Source organism: Scomber scombrus, chromosome 2 (assembly GCF_963691925.1).
Source record: "Scomber scombrus chromosome 2, fScoSco1.1, whole genome shotgun sequence".
Classification (NCBI taxonomy): Eukaryota; Metazoa; Chordata; class Actinopteri; order Scombriformes; family Scombridae; genus Scomber; species Scomber scombrus.
In genome coordinates this window covers 28,214,655-28,229,062 of record NC_084971.1, presented here as the reverse complement: position 1 = coordinate 28,229,062, position 14,408 = coordinate 28,214,655, and the positions used below count along the sequence as shown (strand labels likewise).

At 42.4% G+C, this 14,408-nt stretch overlaps 1 protein-coding gene across 1 annotated transcript; it reads left to right on the top strand.

Moving 5' to 3' along the window:
* The first annotated feature begins 7,247 nt into the window (after positions 1-7,247).
* Positions 7,248-13,018, top strand: elfn1b (extracellular leucine-rich repeat and fibronectin type III domain containing 1b). The gene is made up of 5 exons (XM_062436385.1): positions 7,248-7,537; positions 7,620-7,773; positions 9,243-9,409; positions 10,861-12,407; positions 12,489-13,018. The coding sequence occupies exons 1-5, from the start codon at positions 7,248-7,250 to the stop codon at positions 13,016-13,018; spliced, it is 2,688 nt and encodes an 895-aa protein (XP_062292369.1).
* The last annotated feature ends 1,390 nt before the right edge of the window (positions 13,019-14,408 follow it).

Genomic DNA, 14,408 nt, shown 5'->3' with positions numbered 1-14,408 from the left:
TAATGGGAGACGTGACATCTTCATCGTGTAACCAAGTCCTTAAACTTTGAAGATAAAAAGGTGCAATGGGCAGGCGGAGACACCGGTGTTAAGGGTTAAGTGTAATTAATGAGTCTGCTGCTGCAGTACGAGTTCCTCGCTGCATTCATTATTGAACATGTTTGATTTTACAGTTACTCTGCTGGAGTCTTCAGTTTTGTGGTTCTTACCTTTGTGTTTTTGGGGATAGTTTTGTTTGAAACAGGCATGTTTGGTGTCGTTGTGGCATTTTGTGTTCCCGCTCTTCCTTATGACCACTGCAAATCAACCACAATGTTCTTGCACTTCCTCCTGGGCAAAATGAACGTGTACTTCTCAGTCCAGTCATCCTCAAATGCCTGTTTTTCCTTTCGTTTTTGCATCAGCTAGTGTTGAACAAGACATTTTATGCCACAACAATATTACTAACCGAGGCAACTAGCAAGTAGCTCAATGATGACAGCTAAGGTGACATTAAAGCAATGTGTCACTCAAAAGCAGTCTGGATTAAATTCTCCAGACTGGATTCAGTTTATTGATTATGGTATAATATAAACTATATATCCTGTAGGAAGACTTGACTCCATACTTGCTGTTTACGGTATGTTTCAGTGTTATTTTAATTAACATGGTTGTAAGAAGAAAGATTTACACTTTAATGTGTTCGTCAAGGCCACCAAATTAAACTCTCTCCTTCCATTGTGGTCCCTGCTCTCATTTGCTTGACTCTCTTTAATGTAACACTGACTCATTCCACCTCTGCTTCCCATCTTTTCCCTGTCCCCGTTCTCTTCTCCTTTCTCCTCTCTGAATACTAAACGCATTATGTAACCATACATCGCTTCGCCACAGAGGATCATCCATGGCATCTCACATGTTCACTTCTCTCTGCAGGGGAGTGACAAGTGGAGCACCGCAGGGCCGATGGAGGAGATTTATATCAGCGCTGCCTATTATTCTAGCGTAAACCCCTCACTGCAAAGACAGAGACAGTCAGTCAGACAGTGGAGAGAGACTCTGCCACCGAAAAAAAGACAGAGACAGATGAGACTCAGATGTCGTACTGCGATGAGAAAAATAAACGCATGTATCAAGAGCGCTGTTATTTCCCCAGTTTTGTCCCAGTTGCCTTTCCATACAACACAGCAGTGAATGTCTCCTTCTCTGTCAACACTACAGGCTGGGTAGCAGGCAGTGGAATATTTCTATAATAGAAATGTCCGTCACGCTCCGTGTTTCCATATCTTTTATAGAAACGTCCATCACGTCCAAGTCTGGACGTCAGCTCAACCCCCAAACTCCCCCACCCCTCACTCCATCACCACCACCCCTCAACCCCCTCAGTTAAAGCTCCCGAGGCGGGGAGAGAGGGGGGCGGGGGAGTAAGCTTTCGTTCCCCATCTGGGATGTGTGATGTTTTGTGATGTTGAAGCCTTATTTCCGTAAAAGTCAATCACTCAGATAGAGGGGAGGGAGGGAAAGTGTGGGGGTTGTAAAAACGGATGAGTGAAGAGAGGTGGGTGAGACTGAGAGTCAAAACAAATTACATTCTCATAGATGTCTTTGAGTCATGCAGACGTAAGACAGGCGCACTCCAGCTCTGTGTCTCCCGGTCATGAGAGGTGTAGTTGTACTAGCTGCGTCTTGATCTGACTCTTTCACTCCTGTACTCTACTTTACTTTCTCTACTCTGTCTTTTTTCCTTCTCTCTCTCTTTCCTCCTCAATTGTTCCTGTTCTGTAATCTAATCCAATCCAGATGACTCACTTTCATCGATTGCACAAATCTCATGTCATTTCTGCCTTGTAAAATGTGTGTTTGTGTGTGTATGTGTGTAAGCGTGTACACCAGTGGTAGAGTAGTACTGCCCAGAACACACCGTGTAATAGGGTTTGATGTGAAGTCCCAAGACATTGACAAAGATTAATTCTTCACAAGCTCGTCCACAGTCTGACATCTCTGTGTCTTGGGGAATCAATAAGCTTCATAAGAAACACAGGCAAAGGGAACTCACTTTCCTTTTTTTTCTTTTTTAAATCTATATTTAACATGGTTACACCTTCTGAAAGCTAAAATCTGCAAGGGAGACCTCACTGACAGGATGGCTACATACCGTAGATGACGTTCTAGATAAATAAAACAGACGGAAAGAATGTTCTGGGGACAAATAGACAGATATACTGTACATAGGCAGAAGCATTGCATCCAAAAAAACAACTTATTCAGTGCATTGACAACTCCCATGGATTCATCTCACACAGCTCCAACGAAGGCTTTGAACTCCACCAGAGAAATGAGTTTCTGAATTTTCAAGCCTTTAAGCAGACAAATTTACACGATGAACTCAAAGCATCATAAAGACTGTCTAGTGCATCTCTGTCAGGGCTTGAGGCAACAAAGGCAAAAACTGTACTACTACAGTAGCAGTACAACTACCGTCCATATTTCTGTGTTACATAAATACCTAAATTATTTGGGAGCAATCCTAAAATAGCTTTATAAATCAACATACAGCATTAAGAGAGGCTGTGTATGACAGCGTCTGCTGAGCAGCCAGAGAGTGTGAAGTAAAATGAAGAGCTTTGCAGCAAGGAAAACATTCAGTGGAGCTAAATCAGAATTTTCCACACTTTTTGTGCAAGGAAGTATAAATGATACTGCAGCTATTGTGCATCATTTTTCTTTTTTCTTCTTTTTTTTTAAATAAGAGGATGAAACATTTTTTGGACACATTTGTGGACAGTGTCTAAGCTTCAGAGTCTGGCAGGCTGTTTCCTATGACAGTGTTTGACATTTGAGGGCTGACGTTACTATCAATCCCTGTGATTCTACCAACTGAGGCTTGCATAGTCATGTATACAAATATTGACAGCAAGACTGGTTTTCCCTTTCTTATCAAGCCCATAAAGCACTTTACAAACTGTTAGTGATTTAAGATATCTGTCCCTTAAAACATTAAACATTAAACATTTGGGAAGACCTATTTGTATTTCACTCGTAAAGTGGAGCAAGTTAGCATTCGCCCAAAAATGTGCCAACTGTAAAGACATTAACTGTAAACTACAGCAGCTCACTGGGATACCAGTTCTTCTGATTGTTGTCCTTCATGTTCTCTTCTTTTCCTTTTTTGATTCATAAAAAGATCCATTTCAATCAAGATAGACACCACAGGTGATCAAGAAAGCAGAAACTTTTTGAGAAAAGACACTGGTGTTGATCCTGTCAATTAGAATAGATCATTGGGATGGAGCTCTGTAGTTAGCTTCCAAAGGCAGATCCCCTTAGCAAGCCATGGACAGGACCTTGACATTGGTGGCTGTGGGGTGGTGAAGGGTTAATGCAGAGAAGCGGGATCAACTGCAATGACAGCAGAAAGACAGAACAGGCACCTTTCAGCTAAGATGATCATTGGATGATAGGAAAGCCTGCGAACAGGTCCAGGAGAGATCCTTGGATAATAACTGAAAGGTAAAGCCCCGCAGTGATGATGAAATAAAACATAAATTGTCGCTCTGTTTGAACTTGCACTGAAAGATTCATACGTGCAACTTTTTCAGCATAAATCGACACATGCGACCGTGTCTTCGCATCATTTATACTGAGCAAACTCATGTCTAAACTCGTCTTGCCATTAAACACATCTTTCCATTCGCGCTCTTTTAAGACATCCAAATTAATTCTTGTTAACAGCAGCAAGTTTACCTTCTTTTTGTCCACGTGTTTTGCCCCATGTGTGTATGTGTGTGCACATCTTGAAAACAGAATAGGGACAGCCTACAGAAAGACACTCTCCTGTAGAGAGGCTCAGTACCCCGCTGTTTGGCAGACTGTGTGAGAAAGTTGACGCTGCTGTCTGCGTGTACTGTATCACAGAACTGTCACCGAACTCAGTTCTCCATACTTTCTAATATTTGTCCTATACATACATACACTGATGTCTCCCCAGAAACTGTACATCAGCAACGTATATTCTGAAACTTAAGGTCCACCTCAGTGTGCCTCCATATGACAGTTTGTACCCTATAAATCTTTCAGTGTGACATGTCTGGAAAGCGAGCCGGTCATGATGCTGAGTGCTGGAATATTTCACGCGGTTGTTATCAGCAGTGGATGCAGCGGCATGTGTGTGTATGCACAGAGGATGCATGTGCAGCCAGGGAAGGCAATGAATGATGCAAAATGAAAAAGAGGAAGATAGACTCTTAACAGTTCCTTCTGCGCATATCACATCGAAAACAAGTGTATTTACTACAAAAGGAGGTCAACTGCAAGCCAGTAGCTGCAACTTCATCTCTGCTGCTACCCTACCCTCCTGCTCTGTCTTCTGGCCCTTCAGATGATATCACTAACATCAGTACAAAAAGAGTTCAGGTGGAAATGAGTTGTCTCTCTGCATGTTAACTAACCTATGTGTTGCCCCTTGCCAACTCTGTATCCTCACCACGGCCCCCGTGTTCTCCGTTCTCAACCGTTTGTTTACCCGATCTCAACCCGTGGTCAGCAAAACGGACATTTCCTGTGCATATGTGTGTTTGTTTGTGTGTGGGAAGCTGGCAGCAGTTCCTACCCTTTTCCTGGTGACCTAACTGGTAGTTTGTCTCATGCTATGTGGGAGGAAGTCTCACCATCAATTATAGATTGTGCTGACAGGTTGGAAAAACCTTGCCAGCACATGCACACACACAAACACACACACAAAAACAAGCACTTGCAAATGCTCACCAGTATACATTTGTGACATTCATGTAGAAAGAGCTGAGGTTAGAAAAACATCCGGGTTCTTATCCACAAGTAAGAAAAGCATAAATAACTAAAGCTCCACCTTTGAAACATTATCTGTTTGCTCCATCTGTGTAGACAGGGGTGGTGAATGATGCAAAATGAAAAAGAGGCATCATTCACCATTTAAATTTTTTTTTTTTAAGTTAAAAAGGCCTGACAAACATGGACATGGAGTGCTGAATGGTAGTGGACATAATACACAACATTGGTTTCAATCCAATGCTAGTAAAACCAAGGCCAGAATATCCAATATTAATATTGATACTCAAGTGATTAATGAAGGGAGAACAGTATGTCATGATTTGAGGTGAATGCAATATAAATAAGCTGCTCCTGAATATAGGTTTATTACCACCATGAGTAGTGTGCCAAACATTAAGCATTTCCTTTGACCTTCCTCAGAAGAAGATATATGATCCAATCCTATCACCAGACAAGAGCGTCAATATTGGACAAGTCTGCAAAACCCTAGATTACCTTCCATTACGTCACATCCAATGTCGTTCTGATACTGGGGGCATTTTCAGTGGTAAATAACAAATGTTTAATGTGCGTCGTCATCTTAAGGTATCAATCTAGCTGCTTCTACTGAAAAATGCATTTGGGGCAGCTGTAATTACAGTCAAGAAGTTGGAAGGATGACATAAGAACAATGTTGGAAGATATCATGAATAAAAAAACCAACATCTACAATGATGTATTACATCTGTTGGCATGCTGGTGAAACTGCATTGGAGCCGTAGTGTTTTTTCAATGCTAACAGAAGCTGTTGTTTCATTTATTTAGAATTTACAAATGATTCAAATTCAATTAGCAAGACATTTAGTAGATACTCATTAATCTAAACCCCAAGAACACATTTCATCTCTTTAGAAAGACCAAACAAAGAAATCCCCCCACTGAGAGATAGTATTGAATTACTAGTACAGATGTGACTCTTTAAAAGGACACGAACTGTTCATAGAGGCTTTGTCCCTTTCTCAAAGATCTTTGCCTTCATTTACCCTCCTTGTCAGATTAAAGGTGACACATCAGCACATCTTTGCCTCTCTATTCATCTCCAATCAATAAAGAGGGAGCAGCAGTCCAAAAGATGCTTCTGAGGAAGGCCAGGGCTTTTGTTCCTTCTCTCCTTATCCTTCACCTCTATGATGTAACATCCTGTTTTTTGCTCTTATGGCCCAGAAGGAGGCTCTCAAAGAGAAGAGGGAGCCACTATTCTAGAAAATTCCCCAGACAGACAGAGAGACAGACTGACAGAGACCCACTCTACATCCCTTTCTCTTCCCAGCCTCCTTTTTTCTCACAGAATCACAGCCTCTGTCTCTCCTCACCGCCTTCTCCCTCCCTCTTTGCTCCATCTCGTCCTCTCCACCCCCCTCCCCCCAAATATTTCTCCTCAACGCTCTCGTGCGCCCACTTTTTCCTCCTCACCATTCCACAGCTCTTCGCGAGCCCTTCTCAGTTCCCCGCCTCCCTCTGTCTCTCCTGTTCCATCAGACATCAGCTGTTTTTCCCAGGAAGTGTTTTATTTAGAGCAGATTAATTAATTAGATACAGTATCAGAGCCATGGCCATTCTTAGCCCAGGCCTATCAAGGCCCCGAGGCTAATGGTGCGGCAGAAAAAGTGTGTGTGTTTGCAAATGTGTGCGCATACAGTACAGCAGCAAGAAGCTTAGAGTATTTTTAAAGATTTTGCAGGTACTTGTTGTGTATTTGCACCAACGTACACTAATTGGACTTGTCAAGAAACGTCTTTTATGCATAGGAAACGAGTGTGTGCATGCATACATTTGTGTGTGTGCAACTCTGTTTGCAAGTGGGTGTATGTGTGCCAGACTGTTACATAAGAAGAAATAGCTACCTCTATCTCATCAAGCTGGTAACAGGGTTGTGTTTGTTGGTATCTCACAAAATAAGCCACTGTGTTTCATTAGCGATTCTTTTCTAACACCCTCCTCCCATCTCTCGCTCTCTTTGCCTCCAGGGACAAGTTCTCACACCAACTACAGAGCAGCGAGCAATGAGGAAGAAAGAAAAGAGGTGCTCGTCCAATCAGAGATGCAGATGGCCACAGAAGACATGAGTACCAGCCAATCTGGCACCAGGACGACTTCCACTTGCCAATTCATACATAACAAATCAAATGTGACCCCCTAATTTAACAATTGATACAGTTTATATATATATATATACTGCCAATGAAGGCATACATCCTTCTCCTGTGCTTATTTCTAAATTAAAAATCCTTAATTCTTAACACCAGTTTAACACAATTTCAATTTGAGGGGCAATTGCACGTGCTGCGTAATTGCTGTGACTCATGCTGTGACTCAACCTCAAGCACTACAGACACAAATCTGAAGAAAAAGTCAACACCAAGTCATCATACAAAGCAGACCTCACTCCCTTTCAAATGGCGCTAGCCGGCATGAATAAATGTTAGATGGTACGCATCTCTGGACTGCTTTCTCCAATGGATATTGTGTCGACATCCCAAATGGCCCAGAGGACGGGACTGGGACGACAGAAACATAACGTGGCTGGAGGTTCTTCATCAGTGGTCCTGTCCACAGCCAGCTCCTTCCTGTGTTGGCTCGCCCTGCTGTCAATAATCCGGTTGCCAATGGTAACAGCTGACTGCTGGCTTATCGAAGGCGAGAAAGGCTTTGTGTGGCTGGCCATCTGCAGTATGAACCAGCCCCCTTATGAGGCCATCCCCGCCCACATTAACAGGTAAGATACATTAACAAAGTGAGTGTTTGCATTATTTTGTTTCTTTGGTGAATATCTACAGCTTTCACACTTCTGTCAACAGCACTATTGTGGATCTGAGGTTGAATGAGAACAAGATACGGTCAGTCCATTATTCTTCGCTCAGTCGCTTTGGCAACCTCACCTATCTGAACCTCACCAAGAACGATATCAGCTATGTCGAAGACGGAGCGTTCTCAGCACAATTCAACCTGCAGGTGAGTGATGACATGAACATTTATATACATGTGCACACATGAGCACACACATGCAAATGCACTTGGGAATACATATACACAAAATGGTGAAAAGTAAGTAAGTAATTTTACCAAGTACTGTATTTAGAGACAATTTTAAGGGTACTTGAGTATGTTAAGCAACTTTTATCCTCTAATTTACAACAGGTTTTACTCCACTACATTTATATTAAACCATAATGTCAGTTAATATCACAGTGTACTTAATGTTTCACATACAAAACAAAATATGATGCATTCTTACAAATGAAATTATCCATCAGTACTTTATATAGTTGAAATTAGCTCTACATTTACCAACTGCAACATAAAAATGCTACTCACATCTGTCACATCTGTCTGGCATCATTTGCCGGGTAATATGTGTTTACTTAATCTTTAATGAGATTTAATGACTTAAATTATAACTTTGTCAATTTTCATTCATTTTGTTTGTGCTTATTTAGAAATATTACAGAAATATGACTTCTTCGGCTGAATGACAACAACACTTAGAGACTACAGCCGTGCTCTGTGGCTCTGTGAGCTTATGCCTTCGGCAAAGCATTGATTTGAGATAAATGTCAGCATGCTAACATACTCACGATGACAATGCTACAGTAACATCTTGTTAAGCAGGTACAATATTGACCATATTCACCATCTCAGTTAGGCCCGTTAACATGTTATATCTGCTAATTAGCACTAAACATAAACATAACAAGATCTGTTGAGGACAATGGTAAAGTCATTAGTTTTGATATATATAAGAGTCGAAATTAGAATTCAGATGTGATGATGGTGCTGATGATGAAAGTGATTATATTTCATCCTGTGAAGAACATGAATGTCTGTACGTGGCAATCAGTCCAATAGATGTTGAGACATTTCACTCTGGAACTTTTGTGTGCTTTTATACAAGTAAAAATATGGAATGAAGGACTTCTAATTGTAATTAAATATAGTATTTTTTACAGTGTGGCACTGCTATATATACTTGAGTAAAGTATCTAAATTATTCCACCACACACACACACACACACACACACACACACACACACACACACACACACACACACACACACACACACACACACAAACACACAAAGACACAAAGGCACAGACACACAAAAAAGACAAGACCCACTCATTATGGCTTTCAGAAACATTTGAGCAAAAGTGTTTTCAACAAACTGAGCTGAGCACGGCCATAATGAGCTGGCATGCTTACATGTCTACCCCAGCTGGAGCTGTGCCAGGAGGTAAAATATGAACAAGAAAGATCTGAGTAAATTCAGCACAGCATAGCGGCTCAGATCACCATGTAAAACATGAATTGTACTGAACCATCGTCTGTTTGTTCTGTATGTTCCCAACTTGTGGTGAGTGATGCCTCGTGCTGGCCGGCTCTTCAGAGATTAGAATAATCCCACTTGTCTTTGTCTCCCCAGGTTCTCCAGATGGGTTTTAACAAGTTGAGGAACCTGACAGAGGGGATGCTGCGCGGACTTGGCAAGCTGCAGTATCTCTACCTGCAAGCCAACCTCATTGAGACTGTTACACCCAACACCTTCTGGGAATGTCCCAACATAGAGAATATAGACCTCTCCATGAACAGGTATTGACCAGCGTCTGTGTATGTATGAGAGACTCAGAAAACATGATGACTTAGTGCTGAAACAATTAATGGATTAAACACACTACAACTAATGGACAGCAATTTGAATTATTGATTCATCGTTTAAGTCTGAAAAAATAAAGCTTACACTCTATTGATATCTATTGCTACTTGTTTTGAATGAAAATTACATTTTAAAGTGTTTAAATGACCCTAAGGATTTAAATATTCACAGTGTAATTTCCAAGCTTTCTTGTTAGTCAAGGCCATTGAATTGTTAGTTAATCGTCAGTTTCACTTGAGTTGTAATTGTACGTTAAACACATTTCAGTCCGGTTTTAGACCTGGTCACAGCACCATATGAGCTCCATCTCTTAGTCTAAATGATATAATTTGTGCTCTAGATAAAGGACAGCACTGTGCTGTTTTATTTATTGATCTGTCTAAAGCCTTTTATACAGTGGATCATTCACTTTTAGTAGATAGACTAGCCTTTGCAGGCTTGGTTCAGAATGTCTAAATTTTAGGTCCTTTACTCTTTACCTTATATATTAATAACATTATATCCTTCAGTGCTATAATGTACATTGACATTTTATGCCAATGATAGTATTCTTGTCCATCCACCTCTACAGTGGTAGTGGCAGACAGCTTTTGTCTCAATCCAGCTCTCACTCTCACAAGCCTAAACTTGTTTTAAATTGATTAAAAAAAAACAAAAAACAGGCTATTTCAAATTCTTGCTAAAAGAATTACATGTTGAGGTCTGTTAATGCTTTGTATAGTGACACCATTACATACTTTATTTTGTTTTCATTTATTTGTGTTATGTCATATTATTATTATATGTAAGTATGTCCCCACAATGTTTGTGATTTTTAAAAATGTATTATTTATGTTGTAATCATTGCACCATTAAAAATGACACCACGGTCTCAATGGGTCTTCCCAGGCTAAATAAATGTTAAATAAATAAATATAAGTGCTAGCTGGACAAAGCACATTATAGGTGTACTTTTTAAATTCCCCATTTTGGATAAATGTTGGGCCAATTTACAGAGAAAACGCACTGCAGAAGATGCAGAGATACTGATTTTCTCACTGACCAGACAGATTAAAGGCTATGATGCAATGCTGCAACAGGCAAGCTTTTCAATAAAAGTTAATATTCCTTCTTTTTTTCTCGGTGGGAATAACTGTCTTGTTCCTAATATTGGTACTGTAATTGATATTGATCTCTTCTCCTAAATGTAAGAGCAACAGCTGAATGGAACAAGTTAAACTCCTCTCTAGAGCTTTTTTAAAGGTATTTTGGGAAATGTTTAACACCAGGAACTGAAGTCTAAGAAGACTGAGGAACAAGTGCATTTAATATGACAGCTTGATGAGACTGTATTCAACTATGTGATATTCTCTTTAAATCGATGTTTTATCTCCTGTCTCTTTCTTAGGATCCAGGTGTTGGACGGCAGTTTGTTCTCTGGACTCTCTAAGCTGACCACCTGTGAACTTTACACCAACCCCTTCAACTGCTCTTGTGAGCTGCTGGGTTTTCTGCGCTGGCTCTCCGCCTTCCCAAACAGGACCAGTGAGCGGATGGTGTGTGATTCCCCTCAAGGATTCTCTGGGTACAATCTCCTGAGCCAGAACCCCCGCATGCCCACCCAACGTAATGCTCTGCACATGCTCAGTGTGGTATGCACAGACGACGGCAGTAGCGTGACATCAATGTATTTCATGGGCCCGGCTGACTCCACCACCCCACCCCCGGATTTTGCCTCTCCCTGCGGATTGGACGATTGTGCTTCCGGGACTCCTCCTGATGAGGTGATCACCTTGAGCCCCATTTTCTCTGACATCTATCCGATCATGACACTCAAACAGGTGCTGCACTCAAGCGCTGTGATAACAGTTCAGATCCCTCATCCGTACAGGAAAATGTACATCCTGGTGCTTTATAACAACAGCTTCTTCACAGATATTCAGAATCTGAAAAATCAAAGAGAAGATATTGAGTTAAAGAACTTAAAACCTAACACCGACTACACATACTGTGTGGCTTCTATACGAAACTCCCTACGTTTCAACCACACCTGTTTGACCATTTCTACTGGTCGCCGGGCCGGTCCTGAAAGGATAGCCAACCAGTCATCAGCTACCCACTACATTATGACAATTTTGGGCTGTTTGTTTGGCATGCTGCTCTTCCTTGGCCTTGTTGTTCACTGCTTGAGGAAGAAGAGGATCATGCAGGAGAAGGAGAGGAAGATGAGTAGGATCCAGAGGACTCTGATAGAGCTCAAGTATGGTGGAGAAGGGGATATAGAGGGAGGGAGCGGAGCATCTGTTTCCCAGAAGCTTGGCGGTGGGGACAGTTTGACCAGGATGCCCTACTTACCTCAGGGTGGTGAGATTGATCCGTACAAGCTGCAGGAGGTGATAGAAACACCGGCGCACAAGCCTACTAAACTGAACTACATGGAGGTCAGAGGGTCTGGTGTGGAGAGGGAAAGAGAACGAGAGCGGGAAAGAGAGATGTCACCACAAGCAAACCCCCAGGGTTCAGTGGCAGAGATCTCAACCATCGCTAAAGAAGTTGATAAAGTTAACCAGATCATCAACAACTGCATAGATGCTCTCAAATCTGAGTCTACCTCCTTTCAACAGGGGATGAAATCTCCCTCTTCGGCAGGCGGAGGGGCTGTTTCAACGGCAGAGCCACAGCTGGTTCTTCTGTCTGAACAAGGAGAGCGAGGAGAGAGGGGAAACGAGTTCCTCTCACCGGTGTACAAAGGAGGAAGAGGAGGAAGGGAAGAGAGGGGGAGAAGCTACCACCATTCACTGCAGCGACACCACAGCATGGAGGCTCCTCCGACCTCTAAAAGGCCCAGCACCTCTTCTTCTCCCGGCTCTGCCCGCAGTCCACGCTCGTTCCGCTCAGAGGGAGGCTACCACTCATCAGAGACCCGCTACATTGAGAGGAGCTCACCAGGAGAGAGAGGGGAGAGAGGAGAGAGAGGAGAGCGAGGAGAGAGAGGAGAGAGAGGAGAGAGAGGAGAGAGAGGAGAAAGGGGAGGTGGAGGAGGAGAAGCCATTCGTACAGTCAACCCGGCAGCGGCAATCTTACGAGCTGAAGCCCAGAGAATCCGTCAGTACAATGAACACCGCCACTCCTACCCCGGCTCACAGCAGCACCTCCAGGAGCTGCAGCACCACCCGCAGATCCTGCAGGAGCTCCACCACCATCCAGGTGGCCGTAAGCCCTCTGTGTTAGATCCTCTCACTCTCAGCAGGCAGGCCAAGCAGCGGGAGCTGGCTTACTCCCAGCTCTCACCACACTACCCGCTCTCGCCCCAGTACCACAATCTCAGCTACTGCTCCAGCCCCGATGAAGATGAGGAGGACGAAGGGCTCCTCTGCACCCCAACCCTTGGGCTGTGGGAGAGGTTCAAACTTCACCGGAAGAGGCACCGGCAGGCGTCCATGGAAGATGAAGGATACGTGGCAGCCGGACACGCGCTGAGGCGAAAGGTTCAGTTTGCCAAGGATGAGGATCTCCATGACATACTGGACTACTGGAAGGGTGTGTCCGCCCAGCAGAAGGCCTGATCCCACACCTGAAGACCCCAAACACTTCGGAGAAACATAACAACACTGCATCCATAACATGTTTATACACAGACCTATACAAAAAAAGACCTGTAAATACACACAAACACACACTATATACAGGATCTAGAGAATCAAAGTGCATACATACATCCACACACACATAGACACACATACACACACATACACACACACAAACACACACGCACACACACAGGCTCTCAAATTAAGCCTTTGCTTCTGAGAACATGGAGGACCAAACTAATATTATATTGAACAACAAAAATCATAACTTATAGAGAGATTTTTTTGTAATGTAATGAAAATCATAGCTCAGACTTATGTAGCTATTTGTACTAAGTTTTGAATGATGAAAAAAAAAAAAAGATTAAAACATTAAGAACAGAAACCTTAAATGTTGGCGGGCAACCCATCCTGAACATCTTCACTCTCAATCTGCCTTTAGACCGACCTTAAATGAACACGACCACGGCAGATTGACCTCACCAAACAGAGTATTCTCTCTGAGGAAGATTTGGTTTTGCTGGGAGGGATTGTTTTCGCATCGTGCCCCCGCGATACTGCCGTGAGCGGGGGGAGACATTTTAGAAAGATTTGCCGTGATTTGGGAGATTTAAAACAAGAAAAACTACAAATTCAGGATGGGTCGCCAAGCAACAGTATTATTCAACTGTGCTGAGAATGAGTAGGTAGCTCTCACCAGAGAGTGAGTATCATGTGCCAAATCAACCAAGGGGATAGTAGAGCCCTACTGTGTACCAACTTCTCCTCGCCACTGTTTTTATATACAGAATTTAAAAAAACCTAGAATGATATGTTGTTATTACTATTAATTATTCTTATTATCATTACTGGTCTTCTTATTATTCCTATGATCCTCATCATTAATATTCTATTATTTGAATATGGCATGGCTCTGTCGTGTGACTGTGTTTTGACTGTTTTGAACCTCTCAGCTGAGAAGTGCACACCAACAGAGACAAACAGTATGATGGACGAGACATTTGAGCTCTTCTTTTCTACCAAGAGGATTGTGCTCTCTGCCGAGCCAAAAAAAAAACAAGCCCATCTTTTCTCTTGGTGAACCCCTGCTCCTCATCCTCCTAAAGAGGGAACGCTGTACAGATGAGAGAGAAGTTCTATATTTGCAACAGAGGTGACTGTTTTGTTTGTACAACATGGTTTTGAAATCTTTCAGACTTTTCAGAAACCACAATCCCAAGTTAGTAACCTACCTGCTCACTTACAATGGTACGTTTTTGATTTTGAAATCGAACTAAAAATTCCAATCTTCAAATGAATGTCTTCAATTCCCACAGGGGAAACATATCTGCACTGTTCAAAATCAAAAAACGACTCTTAGGAAAAG

What these genes read in the sequence shown, in the direction of transcription:
- elfn1b (XM_062436385.1), top strand. Translation starts at nt 7,248, where the DNA reads ATGGTACGCATCTCTGGACTGCTTTCTCCAATGGATATTGTGTCGACA. An exon ending in ATAGACCTCTCCATGAACAG is followed by an intron (nt 9,410 to 10,860) that starts GTATTGACCAGC and finishes TCTCTTTCTTAG; the next exon opens with GATCCAGGTGTTGGACGGCA. An exon ending in GAGGAGCTCACCAGGAGAGA is followed by an intron (nt 12,408 to 12,488) that starts GAGGGGAGAGAG and finishes AAAGGGGAGGTG; the next exon opens with GAGGAGGAGAAGCCATTCGT.